The following is a 26,265-nucleotide window of genomic DNA, read 5'->3' on the forward strand; positions in this document are numbered from 1 at the left end:
TCAAATTGAGATCAATTTATCTAACCGATCATTACACTAACTAAAATAATATGGATTCTATCATTCGCTATCTCGCTTAATTTCCTTAGAATAAGATAAGGGTGATATATAAAAAAACTCCAATACCTGCATCTCCTGGATTTAAATGAGTTGTAGACTGATTACCTAACAATACTAACCAGTATTGAATCTTTCAGATAATCTGCCTAGGAACCCTTTCATAAAATCACCCTTAAAATACAAAAAGATAACTTAACTATGATGATATGGCTAGAATAAGATAACAAACCTGGCCTTTTTTCTAAATATCATTTTTATCCCTTGTGATTTTACAGCGTGATATTTTCTTGTTTGGAATCCGTCCATCTAGGAAATAAAATACTAATGTCCTATCTTGACTAGACGTCGCCATTGAGCTTTACACGCTATATCTACAGATCATGTAAGTGTCTTATAATTGCTATAAAATATATATATATATATATATATATATATCAATGTCGCATAAAGCTAGGATTAATATAGAAAGTAAATTTTTCTTTAGACTCTTGTTACCAGACAGCTAGAACCGCTCTCTAAAGAAACTAAGAAAGAAAAGTATTTTCCTTACATCATTACAACAACTTTTTGTAAGTATAGATTATCATTCTCATCTTTTTCTGCCAGTTTTGTTAAAAGGCCATCAATATCTACATAGTCTTAAAGAGGGTTCATTGCCCCTATCTATTTTCTACCACAGGGTCTATTCAAGTAAATTTTTATTACTTTTCCATATTGGTCAGTATTACAAGGAAATGAAAACTATGATAAGATTTGTCATTATTTTGTGACTATCTTAAATAGGAAGGTTCAATTTTTAAGCTACTGTAAAATCTGTAAACTGTTCTCTTGTTGTAAAGTCATTTACCTATGTGTGTAATCCTTATTTCTGTCTATATTTATTTATTTTTTTAGAAACTTTTTGTGGCTACTCCAGAAGAAGGCGCTGGCCGCCGAAACGCGCGTAGAGTACCAATCTGCCACTTCCAGTGTTTTTTAACTTTATATATGTTCACATTTGCATTGTGATTCATGCCATGAGATTTATAGATTGTTGTTTTAAGTCTAGTTTGTTTAAACTACACTTTAACGTACATATTAAATCTGTGAATGTGATATTGTTCTTTTTAACTCTTAATAAATTGTTTTCTTTACAAACATTTTGTAGTTAATTCCCTTCCATTTATTAAAATTTCTTTGATTGTCTCTTATGGTTGCCTAGACTGTTAAATATCAAATCGACAGCAACAAATGCCAGCCGTTATTAACTTTACAGTGGATCGTTGGAAGCATCGAGCATATGACACATAATCCGGTAAATATATGTGTTATTTTGTGATATTTTTGAAACTCTTTTGAATTATTTTTGTTTTTTCTTCTCTTTTTGAGCAAATTATATTGCGGAATAAATAAGTTATTTTATTCCAACATTGATATTTTATTTAAGCAAGGAAATGGATAATTCAAATAATAGTATTTTGGCACCTCCTTGTTTTCTGAAAGTACCTGGCAAACCTCAAATACCTTGGCATAAGTGGCTCAGAGTATTTACTAACTATCTGGAAGCAATTGATGCTTTGGAGTATTCTGCCTCTAGAAAGAGGGCAATTTTGTTTAATCATTTGGGTGATGCTGGGCAACAACGTTTTGACAGTCTACCTGTTATTCAGAACACTACTTCAGAAGAGTTTGGAATGTATACAAAGAAGCACTAGCTTGTTTAGGAAAACAGTATAAGGATGAACCATCCATTATGGTTGAACGTCATGTTTTTTTCAAAAGGAAACAATCATCTGAAGAGTCTATTGAGGATTATCTTGCGACTCTACGTGCCCTTGTAGCTAAATGTGACTTTGGAAATTATTTGGACACAGCTCTTCATGATCAATTGGTGTTTAACTGTTTCAATAGGAAAATTCAAGAACGGATTTTGACGTGTAAAAATCCCCGCCTGGATGAAGTTATGATTATTGCTAAAAGTATTGAGTGTTCAGTCAGTTCCTCAAAAATTTTGGCTGAATCGTCTAGCAATTGTTCAAATACCAAGGTTTCAAGTAATAGTGTTATGTGTGTATCTAGTGATAGCACTAGTGAGGTAGATGTAAATGTTATAAGCACTCGTCCTAAAGACAAAAGAATGGTTGAAAACAAGTCCAATTTTTTTTGTTACAGATGTGGGTCGAAGTATCATCTTGGTAACAATCCAAAATGTCCTGCTCAAGGTAAACGGTGCAATAACTGCAAAAAGATTGGTAATTTTTTTACTATGTGCAGAGTACCAAAAAGTAAAGGGAAAGTTAACCTTTTTTACACTGAAGAAGAAATCTGTGATGCATTAAATGTTGCTTCTTTGTCCGTTCACATTAATTCCCTGGATGGAAACAAAGTTAAGGGACCTAATTGCAGTGTGTTGGTTGGTACAAAAGCTCTTGATGTTATGGCGGATTCAGGTTCGCTGATTATTATCTTGGATGTGAAAACGTTTAACAACTTGTGGTCTGATGTTCAATTGCTTTCTACTGATGTTAATCCCAAAGCATTTGGGGAGTATGACATCATTATGAGGGGTTATTTTCAAGAATTATCAACACTTAGATTTATGTAGCATTGAATGGGAGAGACATTTTGGGCTGACGCAACCAGGCTGCTTTGGGTATCATGCTTAAACCGGGTCATCCTGAACCAGTTGTTCTGGGTGATTTTCCTGTTTTGTCTATTAATGATCTCAAAACACATGATCCTGTATTATCTAAAGTTTTTGAGAAATATACAACTGTTTTCAGTGATAAAATTGGATTAGTCAAAAATGTTGAACATGTTATAAAACTGAAAGCGAATGTGTGTCCAGTTGTTTAAAAAGTACGTTCTGTACCTTTATCTGTTAAAGAGGATCTGAAAAAACATCTTGAGTTACTTTACTGTGTGCTCAGGATATCATTTGCCCAGTTGAGTCATCTGAGTGGAATTCCGGCTGCAGTCGTAGCTCGGAAAAGTTCTGGGGATATTCGGCTGTGTGCGGATTTGAGGGTTTTGAATCGCAATATTGTGGTTGATGTACACCCATTGCCTAAGATTCATGAAATGCTTGCAAACATAGGTTCAAGTAAATTCTTTTCCACCTTTGATTTACGTGCAGCATATCATCAGATTCCCCTGTCTGCTAAATCACAGCCTTTAACCACATTTGTCACACTTTTGGTGTTTATATGTATAAACGTCTTCCTTTTGGGTTGGCGTCTGCAGCCAGTATTTTTCGGAGGCTGATGGATAAGATTTTTGATAAATGTCCTGGGATTCAGGCTTTTCAGGATGATATTTTGGTACATTCTGTAACAATTGACCAACATTATATTTTAATTGAGAGAGTGTTAAGAACTTTACAAACAGAAGGTTTTACATTGAACTTGAACAAGTGCATATTTTTAGCAGAAAATTTTGATTACTTGGGACATAATTTGTCTTGTGATGGTATTAAACCAAAAGCTTCATTGTTGGATGCCATTAGTATTGCTCCGGCTCCTTTGGATAAGGATTCATTAAGAGCATTTCTTGGTTTAAGCGAATATTATGCTCGTTCTGTTAAAGGATATGCTTTAGTTGTCGAACCTTTGAGGAATCTGCTTAAAAAGCACACTAAATTTGTATGGACGTCTGAGCAACAAGAGGCTTTTAGTGCAGTTAAACGATTAATTGTCAATGCTCCTGCTATTAAACCATTTACGTATGGGGTACAATGCATTATAACGGTTGATGCCAGTTCTAGAGGACTTGGTGCAGTGCTTAGTCAAATGGTCAAGGGAGAAGAGTGTACGATTGCATTTGCTTCTCGCACCTTGTCATCAGCTGAACTTAACGATAGTACGATTGAGCGCGAAGCTTTAGCTTGTACTTGGTCAGTAGAGAAGTTTTGCATGTATATTTGGGGTACTAAGTTTCAGCTATTCATGGATCATAAACCCTTGATCTATATGTTGACTGATAGTTCTTCCAACAAAGCTTCTTCTCACTTATCAGGCTGCTAGCAAGACTTCAGGAGTTTAATTTTGACATTAAGTATCTCCCTGGTGGTAAAAATTTCAGCGCGGATTGCCTATCACGCATTCCTCTCCGAATCTTCACCCTGTTGAGCATGATGAGGATTTTGAATGTGTGTTCTCTATTGAAGATGTTGTGGAAAAATTTGGTATCACTCGTGATGAATGGTTTAGTGAGTCACTGGAAGATGGTTGTTTAGGTAATGTTAAGAAGTTTTTGATTCAGGGATGGCCTTTGGATAGAAGTCTTTCCCTTGAGGAGAGGAATTTTGGTCAGGTTGCTTCAGAATTGTCTTGTTCCAATGACATTTTAATGCGACAGGATAAATTTGTTCCTCCACGTGGCATTAGAGCTCGTATTATTTCTCTTGCTCATGATGGTCATCCTGGGACGACTGCAACTGTCAATAAAATTGAACAGACATATTGATGGCCCGGTATTGACAGTCATGTTAAGGCTCATGTTGATCAGTGTCTCCAGTATCTTTGTTCGGACAAGCATTGGAAGTCGTCCAACTCACCACTTTGTCCAGTGGAGTGGCCTACAAGAGCTTGGAAAAAAATAGGTCTTGATTTCTCAGGTCCTTTTTCCGTTTTTAATTTTGAAAATAAATTTTTAATTGTTGCAATTGAATATTTCTCAAAATGGATTTATTTCTCTTTTGTTAAATTTGCTGAATCAAATTCTGCTGTGTTATTTTTGCAACGCTTATTTTACACTGAAGGTACACCTTATGAGGTAATCACCGATAATGGTTCACATTTTGTGGCTCGTGATGTTGAGCTGTTCTTGAAAGATTTGGATATTAAACAGTCTTTGGTGCCTCTTTATATTCCAGCTTCTAATGGACTAGTGGAGCGTGCAAATCGTTTGTTGAAAGAGGCTGTTCAAACTGCTGTGGCTGGGGGTTTAAATATTTCTTCTTTTCTATTTCATAAGATTTGGAATTACAATTGTACTCCTCATTGTACTACGGGTGTATCACCTTTTGTGTTACTGAAGGGTCGTACTCCAACTTCTAAGCTTAACCCTACTTGGTTGATTGAAAATTGTCCTCACAATGTAGTCGATATTACCAAGGTTAGAGATTTTGTAGTAAAGAAACAAGAGTGCTACAAACTGAACTATGATAAACGCATGCATGTCACAGAGAAACGTTTATTTCCTGGTGATTGGGTGATAATCAAGAAACCTGTTAAAGTAACCAAAGGGTTATCTAAATTTTCATCACCTGTTCAAGTTGTCAGGGTGGCACATATGGCAGTTCTTTTACAAGATAGGGGTTGGTGGAACAAAAATGCGCTTGTTAAAATTACTAATAAGCAAGCCACCATTATTCGCCAAAATAAACATGATGACAATATCCTTGATGATTCTAATTCGGATTGGTATGATGTTGCTGAAAACAACTTAATCCGTGCTGGTCAGGATTTGAGTCACCAAACACAAAACTCTCTCACTTCTGCTTCTCCGGGTGGGTCTGGGGATTCTTGTGGTGTTCTCCCTCATTCTGCATTGCGTCCTTTTGCTCCTTTTAAGAGGGGAGGGAGAGGGTAATGGTAGATTGAACGGTGCGTCAAGAGTTAGAAATCTACCTTTTCGTTTTCGTGATTATGTCATGAATTAATGAGCTAAAGTTTTCTATTTCCAGATTTAGTATGTATATATTATTAGTTAATGAATTTGTAAATTTCTATCTCGATTATCTCAAGTATATGTATATATATGTATATATATGTATATATAAGTTTGTTTTATCTCTTGTTATTTTCCTAATAAGGGGAGGATGTGTGGTATGTATATACTTACTTGTATATTTATCTGGTATGGCTTTAAGGAATTTGTTATGTTAAAACATTCTTACATTTCCTATGGCATTCTAAGTCTGAGATTCTTTATGTCATTTTCAAAGCTGGAAGACTAGAAGGATGTTGTGGGCTATCTTACTTCTGGAATAAATACTTTATTGTACCTACTACTTGACTGTATACCTTTTCTATTACATATGAGCTTACTACAGGCAGCTTTCAGCAATGAAAACGAGATTTTCGTTTTCACAATTTAATGGTTTTCAGTTTATTGACATTGGAAACGTGTGAAAAGCTGAGTTGGCGTTGTCAGCAGTTTCTCTTTTGACTTGCAGATTACCCCAGATATCAGCAATGAGTGCTTAGCTCACTGAAAAATCTTGGTGGTTAAATACTGATGACTGAATTTTGTATTAGCTTATCGCTCCTCACCCTCTCAGGTCTGGGCAGTGAAAGCTGAAATACAAATTCTCAGTAAACAAACATTTATTGTCTCTGTTTTAATGAGTATTTGCTTATTTGTATACCTATTTAGCGCAGCCTACATCTTTTATTTCTGTACCTACTAGGAAAACCCACAGAACAGTGAGCTTTATTGATCAATAGTTATTTGCGATTCAACAGCTTCACGTGAAAAGAGTATCACATTTTTAGAGTTGTGAAGGAAGGTTAAGTGATTGAAGCTGCATTGCAAGTGTGCTATTACAATCACTGTGAACAATTAGCAACCGACCTGCTGTAAGTAATGAAAACCCAAGGGTAGATTGAACAGTTCTGAAGGCTATCTATATACATAGCATAATGACGAAGATGTTTTCTAGCGTAACCTTTCACCATTCTGAATGTTAAAACTAGAACTCTGCCAGAACTAAAGGTAATCACGTTCTATTGATTTGTTAGTTCGTTTTTGCAAATAAATGCACTTTGACTTTCATAGCGTGTTTGCAAAAGTGAGGTCTCTTCTGCGTACACTCTTTATTAGTCTATGGCCTACTCTCCCCTTCTTTCTCTCTTTCTGCTCCTCTATCTAGAGTTTATTCACCGCTTCATGCACAAACTACTTATCCCTCCCTATCTTCCTTTCTATCTATTCTGTGCAGCTCTTACCCCTTTCTTTTCACAATGTCACATGTTTCCACTACAAAAATACACTACACACCACACAATTTCACAACTAACAATTCCAATTCAAAGAACATAATTCCACTACAAACAACATAAATCCACTCCACTCTAAACCAAAACACATCGAAAAAAGACATTGGGCAGATGTAGGTAAATTCAAATTTGCGAGTCCTTAATAGCGATTTTTACCAAATCGCTATTAGGACTCGCAAAATTGAATGTAGGTAGGAATCGCAAAAATATTTGTGAATCCTTAATATTCCTTGACTGCGAAACGCAAATTGAGATTCGCAATCAAGGAATACCATCCCATTCATTCCTATGGACCAAGAGGTCCATAGGAATGAATAGAATTTGCGCCCGCAATTTGCGAGTAACCAAGAGGCACTCACAAATTGTGGGTGTGATTGCAAGGGTGCTATGGTTCCAAAAGGACACCCTGTTGCACCCCTGGCATGTGCATGTGTGCACATGTGGCGGACATACATGCCCTAAGGGCACGAATGTGTGCCACATGGCACTTTTAAAAAAAGCAAAAAAGTGCTTTTTTTAAAAGAAATCGCTAATTACCACCAACTTGAAGTTGGTAGTTATTAGCGAGTCCTTAAGGCTAAAGTGCACTTTCTATTGTGCTTATTACATTGCATTTAAGGAATCGCAATTTGCGATTCCTTAAATGCAATTGCAAAATAGGGAATCACAATTTTTGCGATTCCTTATTTTGTGAGTAGGTTTAATCTTATCTACATTGCTAAAAACAAATTGCGATCGCAAAGGCTGAAATTGTGCAAATTTTGACATTTGCGATCGCTATTTGGCTTCCTACATCTGGCCCATTGTCATTTACAATACCAATAGCTCTAACTCTAGCAAATGCGAGACCTATTGTTTTGAAAATGCTTGTTTAAGGCTCTATTCAGTCGATATTTACGGTTCCTTTGATGGTTGGGCAGCACATTTCCAGCAAGCGTTTTTTGAGTTTCCATATAGAAAGTTATCAATGTTTATTTCTCTGTTATGTGAAAAAAGTCAATGGATTTGGAATTTTCCCTTGGAACTTTTATCTACTTTGAAAACGACACCAAATTTGGCATGATAGACGCTGATTTTTTAAGGCCGTTTCACCTGGTTTGGTTCAAACTAGTCAACAGAACCCAAAGATTTTACTGGGGTAAAAATATGAGTTCCTATTGAGTAAGGTGTAAAATTTGACTTGAGACAGAAACGTGCCTCTTTAATAAATGTACATAAGTGTGATCCTCTGTCTCTCCTTTTGTGTAGCAAAGAAAAGAAACATTATGTAACTTGATAGATTCTGTTGGTAATGTCAATTGACCATCAACAAGTAGTTTACAGTGGAATTACTCGAAGAAGACACTAGGCTACATATATCCACTAAGAAAAATTTGGAACTAGTCTACTATCGAGCTAATTACGACTTATGTTAGACAACTCTAGGGTAGTTAAAAAAAACATACATTAATTTAAATCAGTCAAAACCAATAATCACTTCCACAATGCAACTTATTTCCATGGCAGTGCTGTAAATGTCCAAAAACCGATATGCCAGCTGCTGGGTATAGTAGAAATTGTTTATAACTGGCCATTTAGAATTTTAGTGTCTAACAGATCCTACCAGAGATTGTGTTTTCTTTTCTCACCTACTGGAGAGCAGGGCTCGGGATATCCATGACCTTTAATGTGGGGACAATCTCTTGCATGGATCTCGTTGGAACCTTCTTCTAAAAACCTTCGGAGCTCCAGGTTCTCCCTCATCAGCCGGACCTGCCGTTTTAGCTCCACGTTCTCGGATAACAGGTGGGTAAGCCATTCAGTGGGACCATCCATTCCTGGACAAGGCCTGGTCACATAATAAGGCAGGAGATGGCACTGGCCTGGCCTTCCTCAGGGTTCCATGACACAGCTCTGCAGCTCCCAGTGCATTGTGACATCACTGGCTTCAGGAAGAGCCTCCAGACTCACTAACCAGCACAGAGAGGGAGCACACAATGCAGACAACTGGAAATAAGGCAGGTGTTCAATACAAAAATCAAGCATATAGATTGGCACCTTTGGCGCAATATCTTAACTTCTCCATGTCATATAGGAGCGTACAAAAGAACTGTCTTTGACATATAAACTGAAATGACAGAAGAAAACAATTTTTTTCTACTCTTTAAAGAACTGCGACCACTATACAATACTAAAGACTTATAGCTCGCCTTAGCAGGCCATACCGGCTATTAACGGCCCGCTCCTGTGTTAAAGGCCCAAGCCGAAGGTGAGGGACTTTAACAAGGGACCGGTACTTTAATAGCCGGTATAGCCCTGCTACGAAGGGCTATAAGGCATTAGAACATTCAGCCACTAGAGGGCAGAATGTTCTAACAAATAAAACAAAGGCCTCTCAAAGCTCGAGGGGATTTAAATCTCCTCAAGTTCCAAGAGGCCTTTGTGAAACATTGGAATGTTGCTCTGCAGGCCTTTACCAGCCCGTAGAAGCATGGAGCACTCCATAAGCTCCCAACATTCCAATGTTCTAAATAGTGAACAGATTCAACATTGGCTATTAATTTAGAGTAGGCTAAAATATCAAGTAACACTAAATAGTATCAAAGTACTCTAAAGTAATTATCATAGCTCTGCCAACCCTGAAAAGTATGTTCTTTGCAGCATATTTAATACATACATATCGTTATATTGCTTGACACCTCAACATATGCAAAATTACAATAAGGTCAATTTTTTTGCATTAGTAATGTCATCAATTTCTATAGTAAAAACATTAGGTTTAGGTAAGGTATTACTGAAGCCCGTCCGTTTTGCATGGATTACACAAGGCAAAAGTGGAAAAGGCTCATATAGGTTTTATTCTCCATAATTGTGCCATTTCAGTAGACTTAGTCTTCATATTACCCGTTCCTAAATCCATTGTTAAATGGAAATATTTGCAACTGAGCTGTTGGCACTTTAAACAAAACACCAGGAGATTCATAACTGAGGCATGTAATGGGTATACTACTGCTTTGCCAATTTTTTTAAGGAGAGTTATTCAGGAAAGCTCATCGGTGCCTCATACAAGTTTAAGCTGCTCTATGGTCAAGTTAATTTTAAGTATCTGGTAAAATGTTAATGTCTCATGTCATTGAGTTTACGGAACTCAGCAAAAAAGCAAATTTATGTTTATGATTGAGTTCCTTCCGACTCAGATTTTATTTAATTTCAAAAGAGCCCTGCGATCTTGGAGCTGGATCTGGCCAAGTTTTAAGGTTTCCCAAAGTGGTGTTTCTCCTTCTGATGGTTCCTGAGGACTCCTCAGTAACAGCAATTTCAACAATTTCTCTCGCACAGTTTCAGCCTGGAAATTGTTTTTCTTTCTAATTCCATTTGCCCGTCTAATTCAGAAGACTAGAAGGTTGTTTGTTTGGCTCGCCACCACATATGCCAGAGACTCCCTTTTCCAAATTGTGTCCAAGACTGCAAATCAATGCTATGGTTCCAGGAACTCAAGCTAAAAATGTAACGCAGCGGTTCTATCCAGTTTAGCTCCAAGCATAATTTTAGTCCACAGCCGCTGGGACAATTTGATGTACGTGATCCAATCCCTGTTTTATTTGTTGAAAGTATTTCAAGTTGCCTGTCTCTTCACAGCCATGGTCCTAATCCTGGCCAAGCCTGAAATCGCCCTTCACTGGGGTAATGGACATTCCCCCACGGAAAAGGCCTGGCTCAACAGCTTGGTGTACTGCGACACCACCAGTGAACTGTACGCCTCCCTACAGCCCCTCACTTCGAGGCCGAAAGACATATGACAGCCCCTGCCATAGGTGACATGTCTTAAGACTCCTGACCACTGAGGCAATAACACCCTCAACCCAAATGCGGTTCACTTCACCTGCTTCTCCACACTCTGACACAACCCCTTGGACCATATGTGGCAATTATACCACTTATATATCACCTAGAAAAAAACCATGGGTGGGACATCCATCTCTGTTCAAGCAGCCAAACTATGGAACTCTTTACCCCCCAACATAAGATCCACGACAACCACTTTATCTTCAGAAAACTACTCAAGAAATGGCTCTTGGCACCATACGGAAACAGAAATTTACAGCATATCCCTCTGTATATAAGCATTTATTTTCACAATAGATATGTATCTATCTTTGTGTATTGCTTTGTATAAACATGTAAAATAATTATGTTGTTAAAAAAACATCTTTGGTCTACATGTATTTGCTTCCATTGTGCATCTATGTACCTCCATCTACCTGAAGCTGTGTGTCTGTTACTTTTCTCCTGAAAAAAAGCATATCCAATGCGCCACCCGATTCCTCATCCTCTACCTCTATCAATATCTTTAATCTACATATACTTTCCTCCTTTATGCATCTTTATACATTCAATGTACTTATGGATCTATATATTTATCACTTTCTTCTTATTTGGCATTTCCACTGCACTACCCTATTTCTCAGCCTATACTTCTCTCAATATATCTTCTAGCCCATCTTTCTGACTCATCTCAAACTACTTTCTACCACTCTTTCCAATGCATAGAGTAGTGCATTGGAAAGAGTAGTAGAAAGTGGAAAAGGCTCATAAAAGGGTTTATTCTACATAATTGTGCAATTTCAGTAGACTTAGTCTCTCACCCTATACATCTATCAATATATTCTTTACATCCACTCTTTCATTTATCCCAAACACCACACCACTACTATGATCCCCAAAATAACCCTTTCTAGACTCTCTCCTACTCTACCTCTCCTAGCATCATCTGACACCTCTTTTACTATACCGATCCCCCAAAACAAACTCCTTTAAACTCTTCCTTCTGACTCTTCTCCTCCATTTTCAATCAAAATAACAGACTAACATGTTCACTTCTCAAATTCCATATTCCACTATACTAACTCACCACTAATCCTTTATGGGTTCCAGAGTAGCGTGATATTCGCCAATAAAGCATTTCAACACCCCATCAGGGTTACAAGTGCTATATAAATGCAAACCTTTTTCCCTTTTCTACCCCTCCCCAGCCCCTCTCAATCCAAATAACTGACTAACATATCCACCACTCAAATTAAGTTTATGTTTCACCATACTAATTCAACACTAATCCTCATGGGTTACAGAGTAGCGTGCTACTCGCCAAAAAAAACTTCAAAACGCCATCAAGGGTGGCAAGCGCTAAATAAATACAAACCTCTTTCCCTCTTCTATTCCGCCACCTACCCTTCTCTAGCCAAATAACGGAATTACATATCCACCACTCAAATTACTTCATATTTCACTATACTAATTTTCAACACTAATCCTTTATGGGTTCCGGAGTAGCGTGCTACTTGCCAGAGAAGCGCTTCAACACCCATCAGGGGTAGCAGGTGCTATATGAATGCACACCTTTCTTCCCCTTCTATCCCTCCGCTATCTTTCTCACTCCAAATAATTGACTAATATCCACCACTGTAATTACATTCATATTTTGCATACTAATTCACCTCTAATCCTTTATGGGTTTCCATAGTAGCGTGCTTCAACACCCCATCAGGGGTCACAAGCGCTATATAAATACAAACCTTTTTTCCTCTTCTATCCTTCTGCTATCCTTCCGAATCCAAATAACTGACGTAACTATACACCACTTAAAATTTACTTGCATTTTTTACTATAGTAATTCAGCACTAATCCGCTATGGGTCCCGGAGTAGCGTGCGTCTCGCCAAAAAAAGCGCTTTGACTCCTCGTCAGGGGTAGTAAGCGCTATACAAATGCAATTACAATACAATACACAGGATGTGGCTCCTCACTCTTAAGCGTACTGGTGACTGTTGAGCACTACTCTTCCCATGGTAGGTTTACTTGCTGATGTGAAGTGATATTTATGTAGAGAAACCATTGTTGTGCATTTTGTTCAGTCGAGGTAACTGCCTTTTTTCATTCCAAATCGGTGCCACCACTCACACAACCCAAGGACATTTCATCTGCCATTACCGTGTATCCTTTGTACCTTGTGCCTCTTACCTGTGGGTGTGAAGATACACGTTTTTATTTCAATGGTCATTGTAAAATTGATGCTCTTCGAATGGATATATGCAGTTATGTCTGCTTCAGAATGTCTCTTACTTGCAGCTCTAATTTTTAATGTTGTTTATTGTATGCTTGCTGGATAAAAAATAATAAAAACATTTTCAAAAAGAAAATATTTCAAATTGATAGGTCATTCTTTTCTGGAGCTAATTTAGAGCACAGATCCACTGGTACACGAGCATCTCTAACAAGTATTAAGTAGTATAGAGAATATCAAGCATGATCGTTTCTTGTGCATTTGAACAGGCCTGCCAATGGCTTCCCATCGTGATGAGCAAGGTCTGATTAAATGTCTCATCCATGGCATGTTTTGGAGGACGATATGTACTTATGTGCACCCTCTTTATTCACACTAGTGGTCACATCTGCGTGATTAGGTTGATTGTAAAGGGCAGTGAAAATCCAAGCGATAAAGATGCCTTTAAATTCTGTATTCATTTAGTCACATTTGCTGCGCTTCAAAGTCAGAGGTTTAATGCCAGGATATGTCTTCTGTCAAATTGCTGCTTGGTATTTGTTTTATTTTTACTTGCGGATTGGTGTTTACAAACCCCTCTCACTTTGTAGTCAGGGAAAGAAAAGTAAGGTGAATTAAGTGAAAATCTTGCTGGGGTACAGAGACTGTGACAGGAAAGTCTCCAGGATATCATTATTTGTAACACACAACAATGGAAATATCTGTGAATGAACTTTACACATTCAGCACTTCAGAAAACAAAATCACATGATCATTTATGTGCAATATAGTTTCATCATTAAAACTGTATGTCTGTGCAAATGTAGTGGCCATTTCAATTGAAAATGTTCTGTGCACACAATGCTTTTATTAACGTAAATACATGTGCCCGCTTCATGTCCATTAAAGCTAGGTGTGTCTTGATACGTTGGCATGCTAAAAAGTGGGTTATGGTTCTAGGAAGTTTGGGAAGGACTGATGTGGTGTATTCTAGCTGACCGTTCTTAATGGGCAAAATACTTTTCAGAGTGTTAAGGCTTTCTTCTCTTTAGTTCCAGATGCTGGAGCAGGTCTGTTGAAATGGCCGGAGGTCAAGGAAATATTTAGAATTTCTTTCTTATACACCTGCTAGACACTGAAGGTCAGATCTCTCAAGATGTCCCATGTAGGTGACTGGTTTTGTGATGATTTTTCCAGTAAAGTATGTTGTGGATTTATGATGATATCACTTTATAAGCAGGGTTACTGAAGTGGCTCCTGTAGTATTTTGACTTTTTTGAATATATAAATATTCTTTATGAAGATAATATAATATAGGTTTACAGTATTGTGAGGGGAAACTCCAGTCGTGTGGATAGGTAACAGTGGGTCATTTGTCTTTTCATAAAATATTCCTCTCGTCTATTCAGGGAACTCTCTGAACCCTGCTTGCTTTCCCCTCAGTCTGTCCACTTTCCCCCAGTTTGCTCGTTCTTCCTTAGTTCGCCTCCTTTCCCTGTCTGCCTGTTCTCTCCTGTACCTTTCCACTTTCTTCTCAATCTCTTTGCTTTTTCCTAGTCTGCCTTTTTCCCAGAGTTCCCTACTTTCAATACAGTCTACCTGTTCTCTCCCAAAGCTTGTATAAATCAAGGAGAACTGGCTATATAGGAAGTGCTCCTAAGGTATGTTTGTACATGGAAAACACATTTGTGTTTTTTAGAAGACCCTCACTCACCAACCCAGATGGTGACATGCTTCATCATTGGGTCCCACCCAAGGTACCGAGTGTAGTGTACCTCGGGTGTGCTTCGACGCCTGAATACTGTGGAGTAGGTTATGTGCAGTGAGTGTGCAGTGAGGAGTGAAAGAGTGAAGGTTAAAAAACTGTCCAATGGGTCCCAAGTAGTTAGACAAATTATTTTAATGTTTGAGCCCTTGGCAGTGATTAAAAAACGAGATACGGATATCAGTGGAGGTCTTTAGTAACTCCGATATCCTTATTGGTCAACATGTTTCAGCCAGGTTCTCATTATTGGACTGGCTTTCATCAGGACCTAGTATGTGTGGGAATTAAAGTGGTGGTCTGAGAATTACTATATTAGAGACCCTTTATGTGGTGCACTCGCTAAGGTGCGCTATGTGGTAGAGGATGGTTCCCTCTAACTGCGCATTCCTGTGGGAGGAAAGTCGACAGAAAAACATACATACAGAAAAACATTTAGAATGCATAAATAGCACATAATGTCTAGTGACTTAGGAGCGTGGTGTCCATGCTCTATACGTGTGAAAAAAGTCGCAAGAACGGAGCGTGTGGGGTATACTGATTTATTATTCAAACAAACGCCTCATTTATGCGCTACCAAGTGATACCAAATAGCCGGTCTGTGTTATGCACAATGTTCAAGGTATAGCATTTTTTTTAAAGTATATCTTACTCAGAGAATTTCTGAGAAAGGCCCAATGAGATCTGTGTGGTGGGCCCAACCTGTAGTCACACTCTGTGTGATTGGAAAAGATGGAAAAAAAGAAACAATGACCAGAATCACTCAGGGCTCAGTGGTTTTGTGGCAGAAGGATTCTGTAATCAGCGTGTGGGTAAGCAGCCCCCCCATAACCCACTTACTGCATCAAAGTCAGGGACCCGCCTCCGTACCTACTTCGGCCTCATCGGAACTCCGGCGTTGTTTGTATTTGTATTTGTATTTGTATTGTGTATTTATAAAGCGCAACTATTGCTCCGGAAGGAGCATCCTGGCGCTGGCTAGATAGTGAGCAAACAATTGCTAAGACAGAATTAGATAGCGGCCATGACATATTCGTCTGGCAGATTGAAAATCCAGGTTTTTAGTTGCTTCCTAAACTGGTTTTCTTGAGTCAGAAACCGGGGGAGGCTTCAATACTTGTGAGAGCAGTTCAGGTGCAGACGATCTTGCTCTGTGAGTAGCGTATGGAGAATAAACAGAGGAAAGCGCGCACAGTATGATATCCTACACTGGCTGTTTCGTAAAGTTTTGTTGAAGTTAAAGAAATGTTGCAGAGATGTAATGTATTTATTAAGTGTTTATGAAACGTGTCAGACAAAACTGATGACTGGGCTCATGACAAAAGACACGAGGGAAAAGAAAAAGAGACTATTAACTTTTCCTTGGTGGACGGAGAAAAAAGTTCTCCATTTCCACAATGAGTCGATTGGCATGGAATGCATGTTATGTGGTGCACTCGCTAAGGTGCGTTATGTGCTAGAGGATGGTTCCCTCTAACTGCGCATTCCTGTGGGAGGAAAGTCGACAGAAAAACATACATACAGAAAAACATTTAGAATGCATAAATAGCACATAATGTCCAGTGACTTAGGAGCGTGGTGTCCATGCTCTATACGTGTGAAAAAAGTCGCAAGAACGGAGCGTGTGGGGTATACTGATTTATTATTCAAACAAACGCCTCATTTATGCGCTACCAAGTGATACCAAATAGCCGGTCTGTGTTATGCACAATGTTCAAGGTATAGCATTTTGTTTTAAAGTATATCTTACTCAGAGAATTTCTGAGAAAGGCCCAATGAGATCTGTGTGGTGGGCCCAACCTGTATTCACACTCTGTGTGATTGGAAAAGATGGAAAAAAAAAAACAATGACCAGAATCACTCAGGGCTCAGTGGTTTTGTGGCAGAAGGATTCTGTAATCAGCGTGTGGTTAAGCAGCCCCCCCATAACCCACTTACTGCATCAAAGTCAGGGACCCGCCTCCGTACCTACTTCGGCCTCATCGGAACTCCGGCGTTGTTTGTATTTGTATTTGTATTGTGTATTTATAAAGCGCAACTATTGCTCCGGAAGGAGCATCCTGGCGCTGGCTAGATAGTGAGCAAACAATTGCTAAGACAGAATTAGATAGCGGCCATGACATATTCGTCTGGGAGATTGAAAATCCAGGTTTTTAGTTGCTTCCTAAACTGGTTTTCTTGAGTCAGAAACCGGGGGAGGCTTCAATACTTGTGAGAGCAGTTCAGGTGCAGGCGATCTTGCTCTGTGAGTAGCGTCTGGAGAATAAACAGAGGAAAGCGCGCACAGTATGATATCCTACACTGGCTGTTTCGTAAAGTTTTGTTGAAGTTAAAGAAATGTTGCAGAGATGTAATGTATTTATTAAGTGTTTATGAAACGTGTCAGACAAAACTGATGACTGGGCTCATGACAAAAGACACGAGGGAAAAGAAAAAGAGACTATTAACTTTTCCTTGGTGGACGGAGAAAAAAGTTCTCCATTTCCACAATGAGTCGATTGGCATGGAATGCATGTTATGTGGTGCACTCGCTAAGGTGCGTTATGTGGTAGAGGATGGTTCCCTCTAACTGCGCATTCCTGTGGGAGGAAAGTCGACAGAAAAACATGCATACAGAAAAACATTTAGAATGCATAAATAGCACATAATGTCCAGTGACTTAGGAGCGTGGTGTCCATGCTCTATACGTGTGAAAAAAGTCGCAAGAACGGAGCATGTGGGGTATACTGATTTATTATTCAAACAAACGCCTCATTTATGCGCTACCAAGTGGTACCAAATAGCCGGTCTGTGTTATGCACAATGTTCAAGGTATAGCATTTTTTTTAAAGTATATCTTACTCAGAGAATTTCTGAGAAAGGCCCAATGAGATCTGTGTGGTGGGCCCAACCTGTATTCACACTCAAAAAAAATTCGAATCAGATATCTTAGATAATTTGGAAGTTAAGCTATTTAAGAAGAAAGCCCGGCCGGCGATGTTTGACTCTTTCCGCCTCTGGCGTAAGGAAGCCAAACAGAGAGAAATTAAGCAAGCTAAAAGAGATAGGAAAGATAGAACTATGTCTATAATGCAAGCTGCTAGGCAGTTCAAAGAAGATGAAGAAGACCGTGAGATTGAGGTGTCAGATAGACAGCGTTGCATGGCCATTGATAAGTGTTATCCGGCTTTGCCACCTCCTGTCTCGAATGTGCCAAAGGATTCTGAAAAGGATCCTTAGATGTCGCATTTGTTGAGTTCACCACCCCCTTATATGCAGAGTGCTACGGCACCTCCGCAACCCCCAGTTGCGCAACCTCCAGTTGTTGTGCCTCCTGCTGTTGTTCAGCCACCGGTTCTTCCACAGTTGGTTCTCCCACCTCCGGCGCAGCCTTCTCTATGGCCGCCGGCTTTGCCTGTCACTCCTTTGCCTCAGACTCCTTTGCCTTCTACTCCTTTGCCTTTAACTTCTTTTTCTACTGACCCTATGTCTTCGTTTTCTCAGAATACTTTGTCTCTTGTTCCCATGTCGACTTCTTCTCCTTCTGCTCGACAAGGAATAGTTGACACTGTCACTAGCTTTTTGTCTCCTCTTTTTGGGTCACTTAATATGACCCCAGTTTCGGTGAGGACACAAACGCGTAGTCAGCTCCCGAGTTTCGAGGAGCGAACAGTGTTAGATTTCCTTGCTCGTAGATGGGTTTTGAATGCTTTCAGGTATGATCTGCAAGCGGTTATGGATGTTTTTCTACAGTAGGAACCGCCGAAGCAAAGGTATGTTTTTGATGTTATGTGTACTTTTCTTCGTGAAGAATGGGACGATACTGAGATGGGTCCTATTCCGTCGATGTTATTGAATGTTCACTTCGATTTTGCTAAAGGGACGAAAGTGGGTCCTGATGTTGAAGAAGCAGTAGAGACGCTTCTTGCGTTTAGGTGTAGACTTCCTTCTCAGCCGTTGTTTGAACCTGATCCTTCTGTCAGGAGAAAAGTGAAGCAGTACCCCATGAGAGAAGTTCCTCCGGTATGGAAAGAGGAAGTTGTGGCTAATGTTAATCAGGGTATTCAGGGTGTACCGGCTCATTTTCAGCGTGTCTGGGTACATGTTCCTTGGAAGAGAGCTGAAGTTTTGGCCCTTAAGCAGACTCTACCTGACCCCCGTAAGAATCCTGCAGGTTATTATAAGGAGTTGTCCCAGACAGTTGATGCGTGTGTAATGAATTTAGCTGACATAGATATGTTGTTGGGGAATGTGGTCCCTCAACCTTTGTGGGCGAAGATTCGTCATGAGAATCATGCGCAAGAGTTAGGTGATACATGGGCGAATATTGTTGCTGCAGATGGTCGTCAAGGTGGAGGAGCTAAACCTGAGCCTTTAGTTGCGGAACTTCCTGGTAGGATTAATACTTTTATGAAGACTTTGTAAATGTAAATGTACAGGAATTTATATAGCGCAAATCACCGAGCAGTTTCTAAGCGCTTGCTTAGGGAACCCGTCCTGGTATTCCCCTGTGAGATAACCCCGGCAGGGTATCCGCAAGGTGAAAGCCAGGCATCCCGCCGCGAGGGGCCATTGTGGAGATTAAGCAAGCTATTGCCCAGAGTCGCAGAGTGTGAACCCGTGAATCAAGTAGGCACCGGAGCGAGAATTGTCGAGTCCATGGACATTTTAGGACTCAAGACCCCGCCGAGCCGGGAATTGAACCCTGGTCCCAGGCTGACTTCTGCTTCCAGGTCTGCCTCCTCTAACCAGTGAGCCACACTTCTCCACTTTGATGCCTGCTATGCGAGTGAATTGGGATAAGTTAGCAGCATATAAGCAGAAGAAAGACGAAAGTGTGTCTGATTTCTTCACTAGGTTTGAAGAGACGTTTATCGATCACAGTGGTCAAGATATGAGTACGGAAGGTGGCCAAAGGCTGTTTGTGGATGAGTTTGTTCATAATTTGCTTACCGAGTTGTGTAATAAGATGATGGACTCTGAGAGCTCATGGGCTGTTTCTTCTTCGGCCCAGATATTGGCTACTGCACAATATTACGAGAATAGAGATGAAGATGAGAAGGATAAAGCAGAGAAAAAGACTAAAGATTTAAAGACGAAGGTTCTTTTGCAACAGGCGTATCCGCCTCGCTTTAATCAGCGTGAGTTTCAGCAATCTCAACAGTTTCAGAGAATATCACAGAAGCCCGAGTCTTTTCAGCAGCGTGTTCCAGTAGGCCCTATTCAGTGTGCATACTGTAAGGAAGAAGGCCACTTCAAGAATAGTTGTCCGATTTTGCTACAGCGTGCGAAAGGTGTGTCTGGTGTGGGAGGTCGATGTGTTCAGCAAATGCCTAGAGGTAGAGGATGTGGTGTGTTCCCCCAGAATGGACGTTCCTTTCCCCCACAGAATTCTATGAATTGTTTTGATCAGCAGTATGTCGCGTCTGGTCAGTCGACTCAATACTATGCTGATGATTACTATGTTGAGAGTGAGAATGCTGACTGTAATGATTGCTAGGATAGCCATGGACAAAGAGAGGGAGTAGTGTCAGTTCCAGTAGACCAGAGTGGACCTTATGTTGCAGTAGTTACATCGGGTGTGGTAGAGCCTTTTCTTTTGGATACTGGTGCAGCGAAGAGTTCTATCAAGCACTCTAAACTCCCTGGCACACCTTTGTCTGGCTTAACGAATGTTTTGGTAGGATTCTCTGGCGCCCCTGTTCGTAATCCAGTTTCTAGTCCTTTGTCTCTTTCTATCGGGCCTTATGAATTGGAAGCACCCCTCATTCTGACGACAGGTTGTGGTGAGAATTTGTTGGGTTTGGATTTGTTGAAGAGATTGCATGCGACATTGCATTGTTCTCCTCCGGGAGTACAGCTTACATTGGGTAAGAGAGTGATCTCTCCGATGTATTTGTCTAAAGATCGGCTTCCACTGGAATTGCGTTTTCTCCCTGATACTCTTTGGGCTACTGGTCCTAATGACGTGGGTCTTTTGGAGATTCCACCTTATGTTGTGACGCTTAAAGCAAATGCTAGATTGCCACGTATTCCCCAATATAGGATTTCTAGTGATAGTGAAAGAGCGCTTTTAGCGATCATCTATGATCTGATTGAGAAAGGTGTGATTGAAGAAACGAGAGGTAATGTGTGTAACACTCCTGTTTTGCCTGTCCTGAAACGTACTGACTCTTCTCATCCACCTGTATATAGATTTGTGATCGACCTTCGAGAGGTTAATAAGATTGTTGTGCCACAGTTTCCTGTTGTTCCGGACATTACTGCTTTGTTGACTATGATCCCTGCTTCAGCTGCCTGGTTTTCGGTTATCGATCTGAAGAATGCTTTCTTCAGTATCCCAATTGCCGAGGAGAGTAGAGATATTTTGGCTTCTCTTTAGGAGCCCGAAGCTTCCGGTTTAAGCGCGCTCCTCAAGGCTATTGTGAAAGTCCATCCATCTATAGTCAGGCTTTGAAAACACAGCTTGATACGATTGTCTTCCCTGCTAGTGCTGCTCTTATTCAGTATGTGGATGATTTGTTAGTTGCTGCTGATGATGAGGAAACTTGTAAAGAAGCTACTCTTTCTTTGTTGCGACCTTTGTCTAATCTTCATCATAAAGTGTCACCTTCGAAGTTGCAGTATTGTCGACAAGAAGTGACCTACTTAGGTCATCTCTTATCGAAGGAGGGAAGAAGGTTGACCCCAGAACGAATTCAAGCGATTGCGCAAATGACTGTGCCAACCACACAGAGAGAAGTGCGTGCTTTCTTAGGTATTACCTCGTATTGTAGACAATGGATTCTGAACTTTTCGTTACTTGGGAAACCTCTGTTGGCACTTACTCTTAAGGATACTCCGAATCCTCTTCCTTGGTCTGACGAATGTCAGAAGAGTTTTTCTGAATTACGTGATGCATTGTGTTCTGCTCCGGTGTTGGGTACTCCCGACTACAGTAAGCCTTTTACACTCTATGTTCACGAGAGAGAGGGTTGTGCATTGTCAGTTTTGACGCAACAGTTTGGCGAAAAGCAGCTTCCATGTGCGTATTTCTCGTCGACTTTGGATCCGGTAGCGAGAGCATTGCCGAGTTGTTTGAGAGCTACAGTGGCAGCGGCTGTTTCTATTCGACAGTCTGCTGGTTTGGTGATGGATAATACGTTGGTTGTGATGGTTCCACATGCAGTGGATACTTTATTAAACAGAACAAAGACTCAGCATTTGACTAGTGCACGTTTGTCAGGTTACGAGTTGACGCTTTTGGCGAGTCATGTGCATATAAAGCGATGCAACACGTTGAATCCAGATATGTTGTTACCGATTTCTGTAGAGACAGATGTTCAGGAACAGCATGATTGCTTTCTCAGGACAGAGGAAGAAACGATGATTAGAATTGACCTGAAAGATACTCCTCTTTCGAATTTTGATGGTACCTTATGGGTGGATGGTTCATGCTTTAAGCTTCCAAATGGCGATACGACTGCAGCGTATGCGGTTACGACTTTGCATACGATTGCTGAAGCTTCACGTATTCCGCAGAATTCAGCTCAAGCAGCAGAGTTGATTGCACTGACGAGAGCGTGTGTGTTGTCGAAAGGAAAGAGAGTGACTGTGTACACTGATAGTCAATATGCGTTTGGTGTTGCCCATAGTTTTGGGCGTTTGTGGAAGGAACGTGGATTCCTTACTTCTCATGGTACGAAGATTCAGCATGGACAGTTGGTGAATGAACTTCTTGAGTCACTTACGTTGTCGACGCAAGTTGCGATCTTGAAATGCAGTGCACATACGAAGGTTACAGATGACGTTGGTCGTGGTAATGCGTTTGCGGATGAGGTAGCGAAAGAAACGGCGAAAGATGTGACGAGTCGAATGTATGTTGCAGGTCCAGCGAGATGGGTTCCAGATAGAGGAATGTGTGAAGACACAATAGAGAGTGTGAAATCGATTTAGGCTGAAGCTACTGAGAAACAGTTGAGTGTGTGGAGAGAAAGTACGGGAATGTTGGATTCGACTGGTTGTTGGATTGAGTTGTCAGAACATCAGCGATGGTTGTTGCCTGATGCGTATGTGCTTCCAGTGGTTACGATGGCACATGGAATGGCTCACATCAGTGCAAAAGGGATTTGTAAGTTGTTGGCTCCAGTGTGGGAGAATGGTGGAATTCCTAAGTGTGCGGATAATCTGGTCAAGAATTGCATGGTTTGTCCGATGTATAATCCTGGCAAGGGAACGCCAATTCCAGCTGGTCACTTTGCGCCTCCGACGTATCCGTTCGAGGTGCTACAATTGGATTTTATCCACATGGAGGGATGTAACAATTTGAAATACGTCCTTGTGGTTGTTTGTGCCTTTTCAAGATGGGTAGAGGCTTACCCCTTAAAAGATAATACTGCCTTATCCACAGCTAAAGCCTTGCTCAAGGAATTCTTCCCTAAATTCGGTTTGCCAAGGATGGTGTGGAGTGATAACGGAAGTGAATTTGTGGGTTTGGTCATTGAAGAGAGTATGTGAGGGTTTGGGCATAAAGCAGAAATTCCATGCTGCGAATCACCCCCAATCAGCTGGTTTGGTCGAATGCCATAATGGCACCCTGAAGCTTAAGCTAGCCAAGATTCAGGCAAGTTCTGGTCTCCAATGGCCCGATGCGTTGCCGTTGGCACTTTTGTCAACTAGAACTACAGTACATTCTCAAATAGGACTTAGTCTGTATGAGATAGTATTTGGTCGCCTGGCAAACGTGTGGGGAGTGCCGAGGCCAACAAAGTTTAGCGAGATTGAATACTCTGTGTTGATTGACTACTTGTATGACCTGATGGCTAAATTGCGTGTCTTACATCAACAGGTTCATGATAACCTCCCACAAGCATCTGAAGATCCAGGACACACTATTAATCCTGGACACTGAGTCCTAGTACGTAACTTTCAGCGGACCAAGAACGATCATTCCAGTTGGACTGGACCACACCAAGTACTTCTGTCAACACGAACAGCAGTGAGAGTCCACGGCAAAAAGAATTGGATCCACGGCGTACATTGTAAGAGGGTTCCTTTACCTCTGCAGTACGACCAGTGGGCCCGTGAAGGTATTGGTGATTCAGAGACAGAAAGTGTGCTGAAATTCGTGCCATTTAGTGACGCACATTTGGTATGGACAAGGTCTGAGCGAGAGGACGATGATATTTTGCAAGCAGCTGTGCCTCCGCCTTTGAGATTGGACACAACTGAGCCTGAATTGTTGTTCCTAGATCAGACAGTGCCTGGTAAAGGCTGCTAATAATAATAATAATACAGATTTTTATATAGCGCAAACAGCTACCTCCACAAGGAGGTGTCCCGGCGCTGTGAGAGCAAAACGGATCAAGAACCCTGGGAAAAATGTCTGACGTTCCTGTGAGAAGAGCCAGGTTTTCAGCTGTTTTCTGAAGTTAGCTTCCGAGGTGGCGCTCTGGAGGCCTGGAGGCAATGTATTCCAAAGTCGAGCCGTGTTTGCCGAAAATGACCTTCCCCCCATACGAGCCCTTCTCACTCGTGGCTCGAGCAGCAGGACCCGACAGTTCGAGCGGAGGGAGCGGGCTTGACAGTACCTGGGCAACCGAGATCTTAGGTAATATGGACAGTTTCCGTACAAAGCTCGAAACGCCAGCGTGAGAGCCTTAAATTGTATTCTGCCCGCCACCGTCAGCCAATGTAGGGCACCTAGATGGGGGGGTGACATGGTCTTTAAACGGTATGCGTCTCAGCAGCCTCCCCGCTGCATTCTGCGCGGTTTGCAGGCGCTGAATCAGGAATTCCAGAAGACCCAAATATAGGCCATTCGCGTAATCCAGCCTAGATGTAATTGTTGCATGGATCACCGTTTTCCTACACTCCTCTGGCAGTAACTTGAGAATTTTCCGTAAATTCCTCAGTTTGCTAAGGCAGCCCCCCGTCACCTGCTGAATGTAGGAGGAAAAAGATAGACTATCGTCCCACTTTACCCCTAAGTTTTTTGCTGAAACGCTGGGTAGGGGTGCAGGCCCCATCTCCCCGGGCCACCACAGTTCTGCCGTGGGCGGAGTGCCTTTCCTAAAAAAGATCACCTCCGTTTTATTTGGATTTAGCTTTAATTTATTCGTATTCATCCAGTTTGCCACGTCGCCGAGACAGCCCTTAAATCTAGCAAAGGCTGACCCTGACACTTCTGAGTAAGGAAAAACCAACTGGGTGTCATCAGCGTAAGATATAGCTGTGACCCCCCAGTTGGCAATTAGTGTGAAAAGCGGGGCCAGATAAATATTTAATAATAAAGGGCTTAGTGCCGATCCTTGCGGAACGCTACATCTCAGGCCCCTGGGCTTAGAAGAACATGCCCCCAGCGCCACCTTCTGCGTCTGTTAGTTAGGTACGAGTGTAACCACCCGAGAGCCTGATCCTGAAGCCCAATACCTGCTAGCCGTTGTAATAGTCTATTGTGGTCGACCGTATCAAAAGCGGCGACAGATCCAGGAGCATCAGCAACGCCGAGTCCCCTGATTCCATCGACCACCTCACTGACTCGGCCACCTCGATTAGAGCTGTCTCGGTACTGAAACCGGGTCTAAATCCCGATTGGGTCTCATGTAAGATATTATTAGCCTCAATATAGCTATTTAACTGTTGCTGGATAAATTTTTCCATCATTTTACCCGGTGCCGCCAATAGAGAAATTGGCCGAAGGTTGCTCAAGTCCTCTGGGTCCCCGTTAGGTTTTTTCTTCAGAGGGAGAAGCTATAATTTGCAACCAAGAAACAATGGACAAATAAAGAAATAATTCCTTTTTGTTTTTGAAAACTGCACTCTCTCGTCCAAAAAGCTGTTTTGTTCTATTTTTCTTTTTCGAACCACCATCCAAGTTCAGCTGTAGGGTCGCGGTATCAAGACTTGGAGTGGCAAACCATGTAGACGCAAGGTCGACAGATCTGGTTTGTTCTAGGGCCTTCCCTGGACTTACAGAAGCACACCTGAGCGAAGAAAACCAACTGCCGCGAACAGCACTGTTAGAGGATGGAGATTTTTGAGATTAAGAGAGTTGTTGCAGAAATTAACTTTAAGACGAAATTGTGTAAATTGATTCGTAGCAAATGTTTCTTAATAACGTGTCTTTTAGTGTTTCTTAGCATGACGTTGTCTTTGGTGGGCTGGATTGTTTTTGCTACCCAATTGACATCTGCACCCACCTCCCAACGTATGTCTTTTCCTACTACTACTTCTTTGCATTCTTTTCATACTTTACCTGAACATGAACTGGTTAGGAGGTCAGAGTTTATTAATAATTCTTTTGTACAGCTTCTGCATCAACACCAGTTGGTAGTGAACACAACTAATTGTTGGGTGTGTGGTCTTATGCCACATACTACGGATAGAGGTATTCCCTATCTGGTTCTGCCATTTAGTTATAATGGGTCTGTATGGGCATATCAGACGATGTTTATTTATGCCCATGAAGTCTATCCCCTGCGTTCC

General features: G+C 41.0%; 1 protein-coding gene across 1 annotated transcript in view; it reads right to left on the bottom strand.

Moving 5' to 3' along the window:
- Nucleotides 1–8,906, bottom strand: part of SPATC1L (spermatogenesis and centriole associated 1 like) — a 168,964-nt gene extending 160,058 nt beyond the window's left edge. The window contains exon 1 of the mRNA XM_086958709.1: nucleotides 8,669–8,906. Within this exon, the coding sequence (XP_086814835.1) occupies nucleotides 8,669–8,855 (187 nt within the window). The 5' untranslated portion in view covers nucleotides 8,856–8,906. The remainder of the gene's footprint in view (nucleotides 1–8,668) is intronic.
- Between the last annotated feature and the right edge of the window lie 17,359 nt (nucleotides 8,907–26,265).

Source organism: Lissotriton vulgaris, chromosome 2_1 (assembly GCF_964263255.1).
Source record: "Lissotriton vulgaris chromosome 2_1, aLisVul1.2, whole genome shotgun sequence".
In the NCBI taxonomy this organism is placed as follows: domain Eukaryota; kingdom Metazoa; phylum Chordata; class Amphibia; order Caudata; family Salamandridae; genus Lissotriton; species Lissotriton vulgaris.